The sequence below is a fragment of the Lathyrus oleraceus genome, chromosome 6, assembly GCF_024323335.1.
Source record: "Lathyrus oleraceus cultivar Zhongwan6 chromosome 6, CAAS_Psat_ZW6_1.0, whole genome shotgun sequence".
In the NCBI taxonomy this organism is placed as follows: Eukaryota; Viridiplantae; Streptophyta; class Magnoliopsida; order Fabales; family Fabaceae; genus Lathyrus; species Lathyrus oleraceus.
Window position 1 is genome coordinate 132,979,650 of NC_066584.1, and position 20,359 is coordinate 133,000,008.

Here is a 20,359-nt window from a genome sequence, read left to right on the forward strand (position 1 = left end):
CGTGTCAATTTGTTCACCCGTATTTTTGGTAAATAATAACTAAGTTTTGAGTTAATTAATTAAGGACCAAACTAATAAATCATATGGAAAGTTTGTAATGACTTTCAATGAAAAGGAAATATGTATTTGATTTTGTTGGGTTTCTTGTAAGGAATGTTAAGTATTTGCAATAAAATAACTTGTGAAATATAACTATCAGGCTGATTTCGAATGGGTGGAACTTGGTCTTTGAATGCTAAAAGAAAGACAAACAATAAATAAATTTAAATGGAAAAAAGGTGTACTTGCATAAATGTAAAAGTGATAGACAAATACATTTTCTTCAGGAAACTCGTTTCTATATTATGTGCGGATACTTGTAGTGTAATAGAAGTTTATAATGTTTTTGTCACCCCCTATCCTAATGTTAGAATCCATGTTTATAATGCTATAAAGTAACTATCTGACACATCATTAATGCATGTAACTGTCGCTCGATTCGTTCTCCACGTGTCTCTGCTGATTTGGATAAAACCAAAAAAACAACTACTTCAGTTTGAATTTTGAATTTGTTCTTAGTCAAGCCCTTCGACTTGTCAAACTTCACACTTCATTGAACTTTTTCAGAATTTTTCTAAGTCCTTAGCCAGACTCTTCGACTCCTGTTGTCCCTGTAGCAAATCCTTCGGTCGAAAACAACTTAATTTTACCTTACACTTAAGGAAATTCCAGTAGGCTTCCTTGTCGAATTTCTTTTGGAATTTCTAAGCTAATAGCATCCAAATAGTGTGGAAAGTATGGATGATACCTGCAAGAATGACATCTCTAACCTGCGAGCTACACCTCTGGGGATGCCAGAGAGAGTAGACACAAGAGAGAGTAGACAAATCAATGGAAATATGAAGCATGTCTCCTAACCACTTTCAAAGATCCACATCAAATGAACACTCAAGGAAAAGATGAACCCATGTTTCAAATGCAGCCATACAAAGCTCAAATGAACACACCCGTACAACTTTGAATGCAGAGGTTCTCATCTATAGGCGTTTTTCTGTGCATAAGCTTAAAAATAAAATAAAAGAATGAGATAGAGGAATACAATGGCGCCAGATTATAGTGGACCAATCAATCAGTCAGAGATGGTGGATGCAATAAATGAGAAGCTTGCTTCGCAAGTTAGCATACCATCAAATGAATGATACCAAACTAGTTTTTTTGGAAGAGGGGAAGCATGCAAAATAATACTAGGTAGCTGAGATGTAACCTTTGTAGTTCTTACAACATCAACATAGTTATCGCCAAAACAACCCTGAATATTTCTCATTAGGTCATTGTTGATGCCAATTTGATTTTCTTAAAGGCAAAGGACTAGGAGGCTAAAAAATTGAACAACATTTTCACTATTTGTCAAAAGGCTTTTCTGTCAACTTATAAATTTTGACAAGTCCGAAAGAATATTTAAATTGTTAGACGCCAAAATCATTTTCCAATTATCTGAATTTGCAGTATAACAATATGAATTTTCCACTCAAATCCAATTTGAATTCTACCAAAAACGACACTCTTTCTAACAAAGAAAATGTTACATAGCCGCCGTTGTCTGGTCGACGAAGAACAGTATCTGTGCTTACCGTCGCTTTAAATCTTTCAACTGTCTGTAGGGCATTCTATTCTTCTCTCACAATGGCCACTGGAGCTAGCAGAAAAATTTATGCCGCATCAGCTCGTTCTCACGCCAGGAGAGCCAGCAAATCCTCCTCTTTTCACCTTCCTTCAGGTGGGTCTTCGCTCTTCCACTCTCTTTTCTTCTTTCTTTGTCAAAGTTTCGATTTTTGCTTCGTTTTTATCCTTTTTGAAGTGAAAATTTTGATGGATCGAGCTTATAGCTATATAATTGAGTGTTTTTGCTTATCAATATAACATTTGTTTAGTTGTCTTTGTCGAGTTTTAATTTGTTTGTTCTTTTTCCTTTAGCATGAGATTTGTTTATTAGGATTTTTTAATTTATTATTGTCTCTGGTCTTATTTATTAGAGGAAATTTATTTTTTAAATTTATTGAATAATCAATGTATTTAAATTATATAATGGATCAGATGCATTGATTATTTAATAAATTTAAAAAGTAAATTTTCTCTTATAAATTAGACTCAAATCAATAAGTAAATAAAGTTTAGGAAGAGGTCAAAGTCTCTTATGGAAGAAATGTTGGATATATAAGAGAAATTATTCTTACACATATCGTTTTAGGGATTTAGGTGAATATGCGGTGTCAAAGTCTCTTATAGTCCTTGGTCCCGTTGTAGCTCCCGCATTTCCTGGTATCCCAACAAATTTTGTGGGAATTCGTACTTATAGAATCTTACCACTCACATTTGAATTTCACATAATCAATCCGAAGAAATCAGCATAAGCTAATTATGGAGTTGTAGTATTTTGATATTGAAGCATCGACTATAATCCGTATTGTATGTTTTAAGTTGTACTTGTCTGGTTTTAAATTTGGAATTACAAACTTTTAGGGATACTTAGAACAACATTAGCAGTGTTGTTTATTGGGTTTCTAGCATGGGCTTATCAAGTAATCCAACCTCCTCCTCCCAACACATGTGGATCTCCTGGTGGACCATCTATAACCGCGCCAAGAATCAAACTAAGAGATGGAAGGCATTTAGCATACAAAGAGCACGGTGTTCCTAAACATGAAACATGTATGCGTTTGCGTCCACCCTTTTTTCTTAGTCTTTTTTGTCTCCTTACTTTTTCCTTTGTTTTATCTAATGTTATTTACTGCATTTTACCTTATCATTTATCACAAATTGATTTCATTTAAAGTCTTTTTGTACGTTACATTCAATTCACACGCATGTGTGTTCACATAAATTATTTGCACAAATTGCTTTTGGAGATTTTTTGAGTTAATCTCATAGACTTTCAAACTTGTGATTGTTTACCAAAAACACCGGCAAACACACGTCCATTGTCAGACATCTCTATTGACCTTACTAACGCAACTTTAGGGATTGGGTGTGCCTGGGTCTGAGGGGCGCCAAAGAAATTGACTATTCGACCCATTTGATTGGCCAACAACTGATAACTCTTATTGGTGTTCTGAATTATGGGGTTGAACATTGTACTCATTTGTTGAGTTAGCATATTTACCATCTCGTGGTTACTCTCATCCATTTGTTGTTTATTGAAAACATGGAGTTTGTCGTAAAAGCAGATGCATTCAAGGGAGGAAATGTAGTTCTTCTCTGATGCATTGCTCAACTAGGGTGACTAATGGCAGGCCTCGAATAAGTAAAGTTTAGGAAGAGGTCAAGAACCAAACTTAAGTCTTTGAAGTATAATTCAATTCTTTAATCTAAACTTATTGAATCAATCCTTGTTGGTCTTAGTGTGAGGTTATAGCTAGTTTTACTTAGGCTCAAGTGATTAATGAATTTTAGTTAAAGTTGAATCTATCGGGGTAGATTTGGGAATTTTGGTTTTTCAAGTGGGAAAAGGATTGCGGGACAAAAACCGTTTTAATTACCCTATAGCAACAGCTATAGTGTTCTGCATCGTTAAGATTCTTCTCATAGTAACTGACTTAGCTTTGTTCCGCTATAACGAGATAACGCCGCTATTGACTTCTCTGCAAAAAATTTAAGGCAATGAGTGTATGTGTACTTTCTCCTAGACCTGATGTAGTTGTTGCATTCCTCGATCTCCCCAACAAATGGTATTAGAGTTTCGTTTGACTGGATGGAAGAGCGGGAGTTGGATCCTCCTATTATAGGATGTGGGGACCCACATTTGTGGGACAGTGTTGAAATTCAAGTGTGAGTGGTTAAATCTCACATAAACTAAAAATGGAGGAAATGTTGGATATATAAGAGAAATGATTCATACACATCTCTTTAGGGATTTAGGTGAATATGCGGTGTCAAAGTCTCTTATGGTCCTTGGTCCCATTGTAGCTCCCGCATTTCCTGGTATCCCAACAAGTTTTGTGGGAACTCGCACTTATAGAATCTTACCACTCACATTTGAATTTCAACATAAATGATCCGAAGAAATCAGCATAAGCTAATTATGGAGTTGTAGTATTTTGATATTGAAGCATTGACTATAACCCATATTTTATGTTTTAAAGTTGTACTTATCTGGTTTTAAATTTGGAATTACAAACTTTCAGGGATACTTAGAACAACATTAGCAGTGTTGTTTATTGGGTTTCTAGCATGGGCTTATCAAGTAATCCAACCTCCTCCTCCCAACACATGTGGATCTCCTGGTGGACCACCTATAACCGCGCCAAGAATCAAACTAAGAGATGGAAGGCATTTAGCATACAAAGAGCACGGTGTTCCTAAACACGAAGCAAAGTATAAAATCATCTCTGTTCATGGTCTTTCCAGTTGCAGGCATGATGCAGTGGTTGCCGACACCCTATCACCTGTAAATTTATATATCACATTTTTTCTGCCTATTATAGCATCCTTAGATCCTTTTGTGATTTGTAATTTATATTTAACGTGACGTTTTTCAGGATGTTGTTAAGGACTTGGGGATCTACATTGTATCTTTTGATAGACCTGGTTATGGAGAGAGCGATCCCGATCCAAATCGTACGTTAAAGAGCATTGCTTTGGATGTAGAAGAGCTTGCTGATCAGCTGGGGTTAGGGTCTAAATTTTACGTGGTCGGTGTTTCCATGGGCGGACAAGTTGTTTGGAACTGTCTTAAGCACATACCTCATAGGTATGATTTCGGATCTATTTGAATTGACTCATTAGAATTTATCCATGTTAAGCATTCGTGAGACTGTTTGGCAGAGTTTACTGAAACAGCTCACGACATGTTTATAAATTGTTTATAAACATCTAACACTTGTTGACATTAATCCATAAATATAAACAAATATTATAGTCAAAGATTGAATCCTGGATCAACCATTTACACTTATTTAATTCAACTAGCACTTACCAGTTGAGTTTATTTGTAGTTTTGTTCTGATGACATTAAAACATTTTCAATACTAACAGGCTAGCAGGTGCAGCGCTCTTAGCGCCGGTCATTAATTTCTGGTGGCCTGATCTTCCTGCAAACTTAACTTCCGAAGCCTATAGCCAATATAAATTACGTGACCAATGGGCTATTCGTGTTGCACACTACACGCCATGGCTAACGTACTGGTGGAACACTCAAAAATGGTTCCCGAGTTGTAGTGCACTTTCTCGTAGTCCAGATATCTTTTCAAAACAAGACAAAGAGCTTATAACTAAGTTGTTGGATGATAAAGATAGTTATCTGGTAAGTATCAAGCTTTTAGATGATCACAAAATTGGATTTTGATAGTCTGTATTGGTTAAATCAGTGTTATCAAATAGCGGCGCCATGGCCACTATGGCAGATATTTATGGCAGTTTTGGGCTAGCTTCAATGGTAATTATTGGCCGATATTGCGGGTTTTTCCGTCAAAATCCGCTATAATGGTGTTGCAAAGCTGGCGATATGGTGGGACTTTGGCTCTCTGCCATGGACTGCCATTGACAACACTGTTAAATTGATAAAAATTGATTTTGAATTTTGTTTGTGATTGTTTTGGCGAATATTAGAAGAACTCGCATCAACTGCACAAATTCAGTTTGGTTTTAACCATGATCTATGTGCTTTTTTAGTTTTTTTAACTGTTTAAAATTGCATATAGATGTCACCCATTTTTAAGTCATTGGAGTTTTATAACTTTTTCATATGGCTTTCACAGGCACAGGTAAGACAGCAAGGCGAATATGAAAGCGTCCACCGTGACATAAACATTGGATTCAGTAGCTGGGAATATACTCCTTTAGACATTCAAAATCCATTTCCAAACAACGAAGGTTCCGTTCATCTCTGGCAAGGAGACGAGGATCTTTTGGTTCATGTTACGCTACAACGTTACATTGTTCAAAACCTTCCATGGATTCACTACCACGAACTTCCAGGTTCTGGCCACCTCTTCCCTCACGCTGATGGAGTGAGTGAGACTATCATTAAGTCGCTTTTAGGCGTGAAGTAGGCTTCGGCATATTTATCTCCGTTTCGGATAATTGAAACGGAAGATCACACACAATACATTTATATATGCAGGATTTTCTTTCGATTTTTAGTTTAACAGAAGGTGTGATGTTTTGTTTTTAATAAGCTGTATTTGGTGATAGCTTATAACTATTACATACATGAATGCATTTGGTGACTACATAGTTTGAATTTCCAAACCATGCTTTCAAGCATAAGCACCAAGATCTATTATAAAACACTAATACATACACAAACACAACATTGACATGTAAAAACAAATACTAATACATTCGCGTGTGTTAATAACCTCAGATACGTCTCAGACACGATATATATTTGATTTGGAGTGTCGATGCTATGTAATATATCGTAATATATCACTCAAACGTAATAATGGACAACATGACTATCATAAACTACTAATCTACCTTTCTTGTTTTGGATCTAATTTTCTTTTCATTGTTCCAATCTGTTTAGAACTCAAACCAAAAGCCTTCTGCAAAAGCTCCTCATCAATCCCAGAACCAAACACCGCAGAAGGTATCTTCTGCAAACCAGGATTCTGGCTGTTAAAACTACCGAAAAAGGTAACAACTTCATCGCCAACATTCATCATAAAATGAACAAGTCCTCTAGGAAAAACCATAACCTCGCCTTGTTCAAGTACTCTAGCAAAAACCATATTGTTAGAATCAACAAAACCTGTATAAACTTTTCCATGAATCACATGAACAAGTTCCGTAGCTCTTGGATGAAAATGCGGTGGATTGATTCCTCCGACTTCAATATCTGTTCTCGCGAATGACATGCCGAGTGTGTTGAGTCCTGGAAAGTTTGTAGGGTTTGCAGGTATTACGGATAAGCCGGTTTCTGAGAAGTTTCCTGATGTTTTCATGTTGGAGAAGATAAAGTCATTGGTGGTGACTTGTGAGGAGTTTTTGCATGGGAGAATGGTGTGAAAGGTATGGTGTATTTTGATGGATTCAGATGTTTGGTTTGGTATGCAGTAGTCTTGAACTGGATCAGGGTCAGAAGCTATTGTGACAATGGTTAAGTTGAGGGAGAAAATAGAGAGCAAAAGCAAAAGCCATAAGTTATTTTTGTTAAACATTTTTTGTGTTGAAGAATAAGCTTGAGTTTGAGCTCGCTTATATAGAAGGAACTTAGGTGCATATTCTGTAATTAATGCACAAAATTATAGTTTTATCTTATAAAATGATTAGAGAAACTTTTTTGTTAAATAGAATAAAAGTGATTAAATCATAGGCTAGTTCACGCCTTGTATAAAACGGTGATGACATTGCTTATGATTAAAATGATTAATTAAGAATAAGTGTTTTGATTAAAACGGTGCTACATGTTCTAATTGCTTTGCTTGTTTGTGAAGAAAGAATGATATAAATGAGAATGATGAATTTTAATTCACGCATTGCTGACATGGTTATAAGTGTAGGTATTATTGGAGGTGCTCGTGTGTCTTGTGGTCCTCTGTTTTCTTTTTTTGAATTCTCACACTCTCAAGTAGAGTAAAGGTGTACACACACAAGTTACTTTGAACTGAATTTAACCTAACCTGCTCAAATTTTAATTGATTGAGTATTAGGAAACTACATAAAATTCTCAGTATTGTCAAATTTGTGAATGATACGAAGGGTTTAATAACAATAATTCTTTTTAAAAAGTCCATAACTTAGTTACACCCCCAAAAATTAATTTTTATAAATTATTTTACAAAATTCATCAAATGGATTTTTTTTTTTAAAACAGAAACACTAAGGTATGCTTCTGTAAAATCACATTGTATTATTTAATACTGAAACATGGCTTAAATAGCCTACAAAATAAAAACTGAAATAGCAAAAATAACTGCAGAAAAATAGGAACAGAACGTAGAGAGAAAAGACTGAAACAAACTCCTACTAACCCACTAAAATAGAACGTGCTCAGCACCTCCTAATAGCACTAGGTTAATTTAAATCACTAACAGAAATCCTAAATTGTAGCTAATACACTAACACATCAGATCCAACAATTCCTCCCTTTAAACTGGAAATGCTAATCAAGCATCCAGTTTAATCTTCTCGAACTTGTTGTTGAACTGTAGAAGAATTCCTTTCACCCAAACACAGTGGCAAGCACAGGATGTTGCAGCTACATACTCAGCTTCGGTCGAGGATAAAGTGACTATAGCGTGTTTTCGTGAACTCCAACACACAACTGCTTTACTTAGTAGAAATACATATCCTGACGTGCTCTTCCTGTCGTCTATATCTCCGGCATAATCGCTATCAGTATATACCTTTGGTATTGAGTCAGATTCCCGCTTATAGAAGAGACCAAAATCCAGAGTGCCCCTTAAGTACCTTAAAGCCCTCTTAGCAATCTGCATATGCTCTTCTCTAGGTTTGGCCATGAAACGAGATATTAAACATACCACATACATCATATCAGGTCTGGTGACTGTTAAATACATAAGGCAGCCCACGAGTTGCTTGTATGTAGTAGCATCCACATCTTTGCCTTCTCCTTCAATTGAGAGTTTGGTCTCTGGTACTATAGGATTTTTGACAGGATTGCAGTTCCACATTCTGAATCTTTCAAGCACTTCCTTAGCATACTTCTTCTGACATAGATGGATTCCCTTCATGCTTTGATGTACTTCAACACCAAGAAAGAAACGCATCCTCCCTAGATCAGTCATCTTGAATTCTTGTTTCATTGATTGCTTAAACTCTTCACACATCATATCATCATTCCCAACAAAAATTAAATCATCTACATAAAGGCTTACCATAAGCAATTTTTCTCCAACACTCTTGCTGAATAAAGTGTCATCATGGCTGCTTTTCTCAAGCCCCTTATGTCTGAAATAACTTTCAATTCGACTAAACCATGCTCTAGGAGCCTGTTTTAGGCCGTAAAGAGCTTTGTTGAGTCGATAAACTTTGTCTTCCTCACCTTTCTTGACAAATCCTTCTGGTTGATCCACATACACAACTTCCTTTAGCTCCCCGTACAAGAAAGCACTCTTTACATCCAACTGATACACTGTCCATCCTTTTTGTGCAGCAACAGCGAGCATAATTCTTATAGTGTCCCATCGAGCAACTGGAGAAAAAACTTCATCATAATCGATCCCTTCCTTTTGAGCATACCCTTTTACAACCAGGCTCGCCTTGTATTTATCGACCTGTCCATCCTCATTTAGTTTTGTTTTGAAAACCCATTTGACCCCTATAGTTTTTGCTCGAGCCGGTAGAACCACAAGCTCCCAAGTATTGTTCTTCTCGATAGCTTGTAATTTACGCTTCATTGCCTCTATCCATTTTTATTCTTTGGCCGTTTCTACAAAATTTGGAGGATCATTGTGAGAAGAAAACAACACCATACCTGCGCCTATTTCTTCTTCCAAAAATTCTGCTCCACTCTCATAGTCATGCATCCACGCGGGTCTTCTTCTGTTTCTTCTTTGCATCAGAATTTTCAGAATCTGGCTCAACTATTGCAAGTTGTTCTTCGCGGTCAACCTTCACCTCTTCTTCGTGTTCTCCCTCAGTTGTTCTTCCTTCATCATTGCAAGCCAGAATATCAGATTTTGACTCGGTTTCCGCTGTTTTCCAGTCCCATTTCCCTTCCTCTTCGAATATAACATCTCGATTGATGACTATTTTATTTGATATTGGATCAAATAGTCGATACGCCTTTGATTCCTCGCTGATCCCGGGCATAATGCATTTGTGACTTTTATTATCAAGTTTTATCCTATGTTGTTTAGGGATGTGTACATGACCAATGCAGCCAAACACCCTAAAATGATCAACACTTGGTTTGACCCCACTCTAACACTCTTCTGGCACCATGTCATTTACAGCACTTGTCAGACTTCTATTTAGCACATGTGATGTCCATCTTGCAGCTTCAGGCCAAAATTTCTTTGGCATTTCTTTCTCTGTGAGCAAACATCGAACCATATTCATTATGGTGCGATTTCTTCTTTCAGCTACTCCATTTTGTTGTGGAGTGTAGGCAGCGGTTAATTATCGTCTAATCCCATGTTCCTCGTAGAATTGGTTGAAGGAGTTTGAGGTGAATTCTCCTCCCCTATCTGTCCTTAAATAGCATATATACTTTCCTACTTCTTTTTCGACACGACTTTTGAACCTTTTAAACATGTCAAAAGTTTCACCTTTTTCTGTAAGAAAGTATATCCAAGTCTTGCGGGAAAAATCATCAATAAGAACTAACATGTACCTTTTACCACTATGAGATGTAGGAGATATAAGACCACATAAATCTGCATGAACTAGTTGGAGTTGTTCTGAGGCTTTCCACTTGCTCCTTTTTTATATAATCTCTCGATGTTGCTTCCCAACATTACAAACTTCACATACCCCGTCTGCACTTTTGAATTGTGGTAACCCTTTGACCATTCCTTTATACTGCATGGTGTGAATGGCTTTGTTGTTTAAATGCCCATAGCACTTGTGCCAGAGGTTTTTAACTTCCCCTCCTTCTACCTTCATGCACTTGCTCGAGAGAGGTTTCCTAAATGCAAACATAATGAACAGTCGATTCACAGTCATTCTAGTGTTCATAATTAGGCCTCTTTGAGGATGGTAAACTTTGCACATCCCTCCTTTAATACGAATGTCTACTCCCTTCTCTTGTAGTTTCCCAATGCTTAAAAGGTTGCTGGATAATTCTGGAATAAAGAAAACATCAGATATCAATTGAGTTATGCCCCCAACTTCAAATATGATATTTCCTTTTCCCATAACAGCCAACTTTGAGTTATTTCCCAATTTTACAGTGTGCCTGAAGCTCTCATTTATTTCATAGAACCAGCCTTTGTTACCTGTCATATGGTTTGAACAACCAGAATCAAGAAACCAAACTCCCTTGTGTCCATCACCTTCAACTTCTGCTAGTGTCATCAGCAATAACTCTTCACTATCATAAAATTCAACATAGTTTGCTTCCCTTCTCATACTCGGACACTCATATTGGAAGTGTCCCAGCTTGTGACACCTGAAACACCTGCAGTTGGGCATGCTTCACTCGTGCACTTCCCTGGTACTTGGTTTTCATTGACTCCCACAATTGTTTTGCAGTCTCCTTCTGCGTGATGGTCTTCAAAATGGACTTGTCAATGGCCTGAAAAAAATAGTTTTTTGCTTTCAGGTCTTTGAGTTCTGCTTCATCCACTTCCTTTTGTCGGGTTGCCGTCACCACTTCATTTTTGTCAGGTGCTTGGCAACCATCTTGAATTACACACCAGTATTCTTTTGAACGCATCAAGTTCTCCATGACCAAACTCCAATGATCATAATCCCCATCAAATTTGGGAACACATGGGGCAGTGAAATTTCCCGATTCAGCTGCCATTTCTCTCATTAATGTTTTCACTCTCAGTGTTTAATCACTCAATCAGGCCCCCTTGCGAGAGCTCTGATACCAAATGTTAAAACAGAAACACTAAGGTATGCTTATGTAAAATCACAATGTATTATTTAATACTGAAACATGGCTTAAATAGCCTACAAAATGAAAACTGAAATAGCAAAAATAACTGCAGAAAAATAGGAACAGAACGTAGAGAGAAAAGACTAAAACAAACTCCTACTAACCCACTAAAATAGAATGTTGTAATACCCCAAAATTTACCCTTCATTTTTTCCTGGAAGCATGGGATTATGTTTCACACTTCATTGGCATCATACTAGGTCATACTCATTGCATACTGCATTAGTGACTTGGAAATCAGGTTTTGATTGATCACTCCTTAACAGAAGGAGCCCACACAAAGCAAGATTGAGAATTAGAATTCATTCTCTAAGTATACAAGTCTCAAGGGTCCCAGGGGGCTCCAAGTATCTTATTATGGTCCTCAGTCCATCAGTGAAGGATTTAGAGCTATCAGAATGTCCATCTGGATTTAATCAGGAAATTAGGGTTTCATGGCTACCTGCAACAGACAATGTTTGGTTGGAAGTAGAGGAGCTCATCCATGTCATGATTGGAGAGGAATCTTGGCCTAGGAAGACTTACAATTATCTCAGAAAGATCCATTGGCAAGCAGTGCAATCATTTCCCGATCAATTTTGCCATAAAATTAGGGTTTGGTATAAAATCAGTTTATTTCTGATTCTTTGGGTGAAACTCTTTTCCATGGCCCTCCATATGTCCACAAGGGTCTACATACAAAAAAATCATTCTTTAATTTGATCCAGAAGTGTTTCATTTGATCACTGGAATCGGGAATCAGACAGTTTGGGAAAAGTCAACTATGGGCCAGAAAAGTCAACTCCTGACCTTTTGAGAGTGGAATCTCAAAATTCATGCCTAGGGGAGCCTACATGTGAAATTTGATCAAGGTTGGATCATGGATTCATCATTTAATCAGGAATTGGAGAAGTTACTTAATTTGGAAATGATTGACTTTCCATTTTGGGCAAGTTCTTATGATTTTTGCACTCACTTTAAGCCCATTTTCCATTAAGATAAAAGCTCCATTTGAAAATTTCTCCAACATGAGAGTTGTTCCTCTTGTTCCAAGCTTTCTAGAAATATAAAGTTTGCTCCATTTGGATCAAAATTGAGAAAGTTATTCTTGGTCAAAGTAGGGCATATTTTTTAGGACACTTAGAAAAATTTCAAAGTCTAAAAATCTTCAAATTTTGTCAAAACTTCTTGGCCAGTTTTCTTGCACTTCAAGGCACCAATTGAAAATATTTTCTTCATAAAAATTATACCTTGTCATGTTCTCTTTCACCTCCCTTTGGAGTCATCTCATTTGAATCCATAGTTTGAGAGATACACTCACTTAAAGTTGGCACCATGACTTGAAATTTCTAGGCAGATTTTATGCCTAACTTGCCCAACCAATCCTGCAATGGTATGGCATGATCTTGAGGTCTGATCAGTGCATTTTGGATGCACGTTCTTCCATGTTTGTACTTAAGCATTTCTTCGATTTGCTTTGATTATTTTTATGTTTTAATGTGTTTTCATAATTTATGTTATTTTTGCACTTATTTAATTTTCGTATTTAATTTTCAGCATTAGCAGCTTTCGCGAGAAAAATCATATCTTGAGCTAGGAGTATCGGATTGAGACGTGCTACCAGTCGATGGAAAGCTAAGAAAAAGATCTACAACTTTTGTTCAGAAGTAGAGAGCTGAATCAGACTGTAGCAGGGCCAGAAAAGTCGTTGAAGTTGAAGCATTAGTTTTATTTAAGTTTTGGGTCATTGGTTTTGGGCTTGGGTTATGTTTTCGATCCAGTTGGATTGTAAACCAAATTCCTTGTTTTCCGTATACCTAGCAGCCGCATAACATTCTCAAAATCTGCCGCCCTAAAAAATCGAAATTCCTTATTTTTCTATTTTTTATGATTTATTTTCGGTTTTGGTAGTTTTAAAAAAATCTGAAAAAATTCTCAAAATTCTTAATTGACGTTATTAGATTAATTTCGGTGTTAGTTTATTTTTCTAAATTTATTTTAATCGTTTTCCTTCATTGTGTTCGTTTTTGACTATGGCTGACCAAAGAACTTTAAGGCAGTTAGTTGTCCCTGATGTGAATTATAATGACATGTGTATTGAATATCCTGAAGCTGACACTCCTTTTGAATTGAAATCTGGTTTAATATACTTGTTTCCAAGGTTTAGTGGTCTTGCAGGTGAGGATCCGCATGAGCATCTGAAGGAATTTGAGGTTGTGTGCTCTGCACCTTCTGGACCTTCACTAGAAGATATTGTCAAACAAATGGCTGCAAATAATCTCCAGTTTCAACAACAAGTAGATTCTACTTTAAAGACTTTGCAAACACAGATTGGGCAGCTTGCCACTTTGGTGAATGCCATGCAGCAAGCTCAAGGATCAAACCAACAACCCTTGGAAGAACATTCTGTTTTTCAAATAGATTTGATTTCTGAAATTGTTGATGATACTTGTAGTGATTTGTTTGCATCTGATTTTCCATCATTGTCTGATTTTGATGATGTTTATTCTTGTGATATTTGTACTGAAACTAAAATTTGCTCTGTTTGTGCTGAAATTGAGGTTGCCTTGCAAGTTGATATTCTTACTGCAGATGAGGTTGCAAATAAAGTTGTTCATGTAGATAAAGCTCTTGACATCCCGGCTGCCCCAACCACTCCTTCTATTGAGCAGACACCTTCCCTCGAGCTGAAGCAACTTCCTGAAAATATGAAATATGCTTATTTAGAGATGAATGAAAAACTACCGGCTATAATTTCTTCTAACCTTGATTTCGATCAAGAAAATAAGCTTTTGCAGGTTTTAAGGAAGCATAAAAAGGCATTTGGTTGGACATTGGCTGACATTCCAGATCAGATCACCTTCATGTGTCCAGTTGACACTTTTACTTTTAGAAGATTCTTTGATCCTGGAATAAGAGGCGAAGATACTAATAAAAATTTCAAGTTCAATGGACATTACCCAAAGCTATTCCATGACAGCCCCACTTTGGAAGAAGAAAATGTAGAATATATCTCTTTGGGAAAGGCTGCTTATGTGATCACCTATCCTCCTTGACTACTCGAGTGTGTTCTTTCCTCTCTCTTCTCTCTCTTATTTTATGTTTGTTTCTTTCATTGTGGACAATGCATATTTTAAGTGTGGGGGAGGGAATACTTTATTTTCTTTGTTTTTGTTCTTTGTTTTGTTTTATTTTTGTTTTCTTTCTAAAAAAATTGCATTTTTGTTAAAAGTTTTAGGCTATAGAATAATTTGAGGTTGGTTTGCGGAGACTTGGGAAAAATTCACAAGATCGGTATCGTCTTAACACCGTAAGTCTCCTGCATATGGAAATTGAGTTGAATTTTTATTATGTTTTAGCCTTACATTCACATCCTCTGACAGCTCTTGAGTAGTTTATTTCAGCAGTCAGCACCATCTCACACACACTCTACGTAGGGAAACCGATGAATATAAGTGAGTGTTCCGAAAAGAAAAAAAAATAAAGGAATGCACCTTCTAAGTTTGGTGACCCTGACCCGGTCACTTAATCCAACGGATGTAGAACCTTCAAAAAAAATTGAAAATAAGACTCTTTTGTAGTTGGTTCAGCGGTTTCTGGTGCTGAACTTGGTAGGGCGAATTACGGTCTGATCCCCCGCAACTACAACTGAATAAGCAAAGGGTTATGCCACGTAAGTACTAGAATCCCGTGTAAAAAGGATCAGAGCCACTAACCGGTCGCCTTGCTATAGGTGTGTGGAGATAACGGGCTTAATGTGATTGCGCCTGAACGAAAAAGAGCAAAAAGAAGGATGAGTAAGTTAGGCTTTAACATAATAACATGATTCGAGTTGATTTGTGTATTCAGGAGGTTTATGACTGCTCAATTGTGGATTAGTGTTCCTACGATATCCTTAGTGTGCAAGATTAGTACCTATCGATGCAAACTTAACCGAAGATGACTTGTAGCCTAGAATGAGTAACCGTTGATGTGTCTGTGTTTTGTTTTGTTTTTCATTTTGCTCGGAGTGCAAAAGTTCAAGTGTGGGGGAATTTGATCAGTGCATTTTGGATGCACGTTCTTCCATGTTTTGTACTTAAGCATTTTTTCGGTTTGCTTTGATTATTTTTATATTTTAATGTGTTTTCATAATTTATGTTATTTTTGCACTTATTTAATTTTGGTATTTAATTTTCAGCATTAGCAGCTTTCGCGAGAAAAATCATATCTTGAGCTAGGAGTATCGGATTGAGACGTGCTACCAGTCGATGGAAAGCTAAGAAAAAGATCTACAACTTTTATTAAGAAGTAGAGAGCTGAATCAGACTTTAGCAGGGCCAGAAAAGTCGTTGAAGTTGAAGCATTAGTTTTATTTAAGTTTTGGGTCATTAGTTTTGGGCTTGGGTTATGTTTTCGATCCAGTTGGGTTGTAAACCAAATTCCTTGTTTTCCATATACCTAGCAGGCGCATAACACGGGGAGGATCACTATTCACGAAATACTTGAAAACTTTGGCAAGAATTCTCATGAAGAACTAATCGATCTAAACAATTTGCTGTATTCGGGTTCCGATACCTTGAGATTTTAGTAATTCTTATTCAGGTTTTTTATTCCTTTCAATATTAATATATGTATTTTGTTTGCTTAATCCGATTTACATATGCTATATTGATTTAATCCGATTGATTGTGTGTTCCTAACTATAGTCACGATTTTGTTTGCTTAATTCGTTATCGAGTCCATTTAATTCATGTTTGCTTAATTCATGAAACTTAATCCCGTTTGCTTAATTTGGATAATAGGAACATACAACTTATACTATCAATTACGCTTGTCAGTTGATATTATAATCGAATAGGAATAGTTAATCTGCGGTTGGAATTACGATAGTCGATGATAGGCAAAGACCGAATCAGTAAATTGTTGTTAAAGCTTATTTCAATAATCACTTATTTTAATATATTTTTTTAATTGAATCCTAAACCAACCAAAACCCCATTAATCGTTACTATCATTGGTTAATTCATTCAAGAATCCTTGGGAGAACGATAATCCGAGTCAATTTGTCGCTAACTACGTTTTGTCAAAAATACTCGTTTTTTATCCGCGCGCGACAGCGAATCAAGGTCCATTTTTCATCTTCTCCCATTCCTTATTTCCACCCATGCTCAACATGAAACATGCCATACTCTATGATATCTTTCTACTGTTTGCATTATCTCATCAATTGTTTGTTTGCTCATCAAGTTATGTTGCCACAAAGTCACCACCTTGAATTGATTCCTTGCTTGCCAAACCAAACCAGCCATGCTGCACAAATGCAAAACTACACAGCTCATGTTTTGTTTTCCTCATTTGGCCATACATCATATTTCCATTCACTTAAGTTTTGCCAAAATAAGAAACCATGATCTCACGTGCCCTCTCTCCTATTTCTCATACACCTCACCAAATGCACATCATTGGCTCATGGATAAGCAAATCATTTCAGAGCCCATTAAGGATTATTTGACCCACAATATTTAAGACAAGAAACCCTAAACATGAGAGGAGGCATTGTATTTTCGAGCAAGCAAGGCAAGGTCATTAGAAGTCAGATTCCATTTCTCAGCAAGTTCTTGAGGTGAAGTTCTTGAAGCACCAAGAAAGCAGCATTCTCTTCTAGCCTCTCCACATTCAAGAAGCAGTGGACTAGACTTCCACTAGGTAACTCTTTTGCTCCATTTCCATAGCCATTCTCATGCTTGCTTCATTACTGTTTACAATGTCAATCATACACTTATGCTTGTTTTTGAAGCCCTCAGTACGTGGCAATGTTCTTGGTGTTGATTTATGTTGTTGATTTTTGCTCATGCCCGTGTTCATGTTGACACTTTGTTGTCAACTTTTCTCCATGAATAAGCTACCATTTCACCTAAAACAAGTTACCATGTTAATCCTTGCATTTTGTACTTGAGATCTGGGCTTTGTTTCATGATTTTTGATGCATTATAGTGCTCGCATTTTTGAGTTGAAGTTGAGAAAAACACACTGTTTTTCTGCGTTTTTGCATGAACATGGCTAAGGCTTTGGCCCAATGAAGAAGATGATTGTGTTTCATCTTGAGAGCCATTGGATCCAGCACATCCGTTTTAATCCTGGCTGTCCGTTTGTTTTTGTCTTGTAACGACTTAAGTGAAGGTGACCGGTTGATACATGTTCACATGATTTTTTAAATAAAATGTTCATTTAGTGTCACGCCTGATTTAATTGGTGACTTGGATCATGGGCCTTCGCTGTTTGCTTTTGACACCCCTCTTGATTGGCAATCAGCGCATCATTTATTTTCCAGTTCAGTCAAAATGCTGATACACCCCCCTTTTTCATGTTCATTTTTTTATTCCATTTTTATTTCTGTTTTGATTTTAATTAATTTAAAATGTTTTCTTTGTTCATAAAAATATCCAAAAATATTTTCCATATTTCTTGATGCATTATTTAATTTTATTAAATTTTTATTTTCGCATTTATTTGGTACTAATATTTTATTTTAATTATTCATTCCAAGTGGTCCATTTTAGCATACATTAAATTCTTGATTTTATTTTTATGACTTAAAATTATTTTTAGCTTTTGATTTTTGGGATGAAGGTTGACCACTGCCCCATGGTAACCTGACTTTTTCTTGGATTTTTATTTCACATTTTCAATTTATTCTTGATTTATTTTTAACCTAGTTTTGTTGATTGACTTTTGGTTTAACTTTTGTTTTATTTCAATTAATTCATGTACCAATTTTCATTATTTTTAAAATCGTTTTGAGGGATGATGATGTCCTGACCCCACCTTACTTATTTTAATTTTTCATAATTTTCCTGATTAATTTTCTATTTATTTGATATTTATTAAGTTAGCTCGAATTTTCAGTTGACTTCTTTATGATCAATGTTTGACTTAGGGATTGCTTATGGCAATTGAAGAGATATTTTGATCCTCCCTTGTTCATCTCATAGGCCATGTATTAAACACCTTTTATCTTGACTTTATTTGATCCTTACCGCATTTCTTGATTTAATTGTTTCAGTGGACCCTTTTTGTGCATCTTTTCATCTGTCTGATTCATCTATTATTTGTTACACTTGTTTCTTTCATCCATGTTTACTATTGCTTGATTGTTTAACATGTTCATACTTCCCATGCCTTGTTTAATTCTCCATTATTTCATTCTTTAATTCGATTATATACCTGTTTACTTATCTGATTTGATTGATAACTGTTGCCTACTTGTATGATGATTGAGGCATATATTCTTATTGTTTGATTGCCATGAACCAACCCCATTCATAACAAATGTACCCCTATCCCATAAAGTGTATAATGTTTATTCTTTCATTTTTATTTCATCTGTTAATACAAGAATTAAAACGACCATCCGATAATCATTTCAAAAAAAGAACAAAAGCTCAATCCAACATCGAGTAATCATTTTCAAAACTTAACAGAACCAGCACGCATTCATCCATCCTCTTGTAAGTCGATCGCCTCAAGCATCGCCATCTACCTGTAAGTCGATTGCCTCAGGCATCTCCATTTACCCTTATCTGTGGCTCCTCTCCTTGCTCCATCCGTCGACTCTTATTTCGTTTAGGTAACACCCATTAGGTAGAACCCTTTGTATGATAACATAGGTAGAATTCCCTCATTCTTTGCATGCTAACATTAGGTAGATGTTCCCCTCTGTAAATCCTAACACATAGGTCCACATTGCATGACAACTCTAGGGCAGAGCTTCCCCATTTTTAGACCTTCCGTGTGTCTCTGATCTTGTGGCATGTCAATCCGTTCTATTGCAAAGAGGTAACTGCCTAAGACTCGATTTAGTGAGCTGCGACACATACTGCTAGGACGTTGAACACAATGCCCACTTTCCTTTGACACAGATGGTGTCCTCTTTTGTAAGTCCATGTTCAGATGGCAATCCTTAACCCCTAGTTAGCCGAACTACGACAACTCTGATTCTCATGTTCAGATGAGATACGTAGGCACGAGACGCTATGTCTTGTCGAGTCTGACTGACGACTAACAACTAATCCTTACTTGCTTTCGCCCTTGCTGCGATTCTTTTCTCTCGCCCTCGTTGCGATCGAGACCTCCCTTTCTCTTGCCCTAGTTGCAATCGAGACCCTTGTTCCTGTAGTTAGCCGAGCTATGAAGACTCTGATTCTCATGTTCAGATGAGATACGTAGGTAGTGGATGCGACATCCTTGTGAGTCATTTTCTTTTGACCTTCTTTTAGCAGATAGTACCTTAGATATACCTACACCCTTTAGACTAGAACAACAAGAGTGGATACCGTAGAGTACTATGGATGCGTAGGGGTGCTAATACCTTCCCTTCGCATAATCGACTCCCGAACCCTAGATTTGGTTGCGAGACCTCGTCTTTTCCTCTCTTCAGGTTTTCTTCGATCGTTTCCTTTCCCTCCATTGGGATAAATAACGAACGGTGACGACTCTTCTGTTTTTTCCCCGCCGATTATTTTTTCGCAGTTGCGACAGCTGGCGACTCTGCTGGGGACCTGGTTTCCCTATTCGAGTCCCTCCTAGCTTTTGTGCAGTTATTTACTTTTAGCATTTATCTGCTTTATCTTATTGCATTGTGTACATATGATTGTTGTATCGGCTGGATCTGTTGGGTTGGTTATTTGTTGGGGTGGGCTGTTCTATGAGAGATAAGCCCACTACCCAGGCTTGAGCGTACACACAGGTTTTAGAGTGGATAGTCATGAGGCTTGCGTAGCATGTTGCTACGTTAAGTCGTTCATGAGACCCACACCCAGATGAGGTTTCTTTTAGATATATTCTATC

The 20,359-nt window shown here is 36.8% G+C and overlaps 2 protein-coding genes across 3 annotated transcripts; one reads left to right on the top strand and one right to left on the bottom strand.

The window, feature by feature from the left end:
• Positions 1–1,532: 1,532 nt before the first annotated feature.
• LOC127092865 (uncharacterized) lies at positions 1,533–6,225 on the top strand. Of its 2 annotated transcripts, XM_051031753.1 has the most exons (6): positions 1,533–1,756; positions 2,500–2,688; positions 4,161–4,423; positions 4,515–4,726; positions 5,011–5,278; positions 5,733–6,225. In XM_051031753.1, the coding sequence occupies exons 1-6, from the start codon at positions 1,663–1,665 to the stop codon at positions 6,024–6,026; spliced, it is 1,320 nt and encodes a 439-aa protein (XP_050887710.1). In that variant the 5' UTR covers positions 1,533–1,662; the 3' UTR covers positions 6,027–6,225. The 2 variants fall into 2 exon arrangements, with proteins under 2 accessions (XP_050887710.1, XP_050887711.1); XM_051031754.1 differs by lacking the exon at positions 2,500–2,688 and having other exon boundaries at positions 1,536–1,756.
• A 6-nt stretch (positions 6,226–6,231) lies between these two features.
• LOC127092867 (germin-like protein subfamily 3 member 2) lies at positions 6,232–7,191 on the bottom strand. Its single transcript, XM_051031755.1, has one exon. The coding sequence runs from the start codon at positions 7,137–7,139 to the stop codon at positions 6,453–6,455; it is 687 nt and encodes a 228-aa protein (XP_050887712.1). The 5' UTR covers positions 7,140–7,191; the 3' UTR covers positions 6,232–6,452.
• Between the last annotated feature and the right edge of the window lie 13,168 nt (positions 7,192–20,359).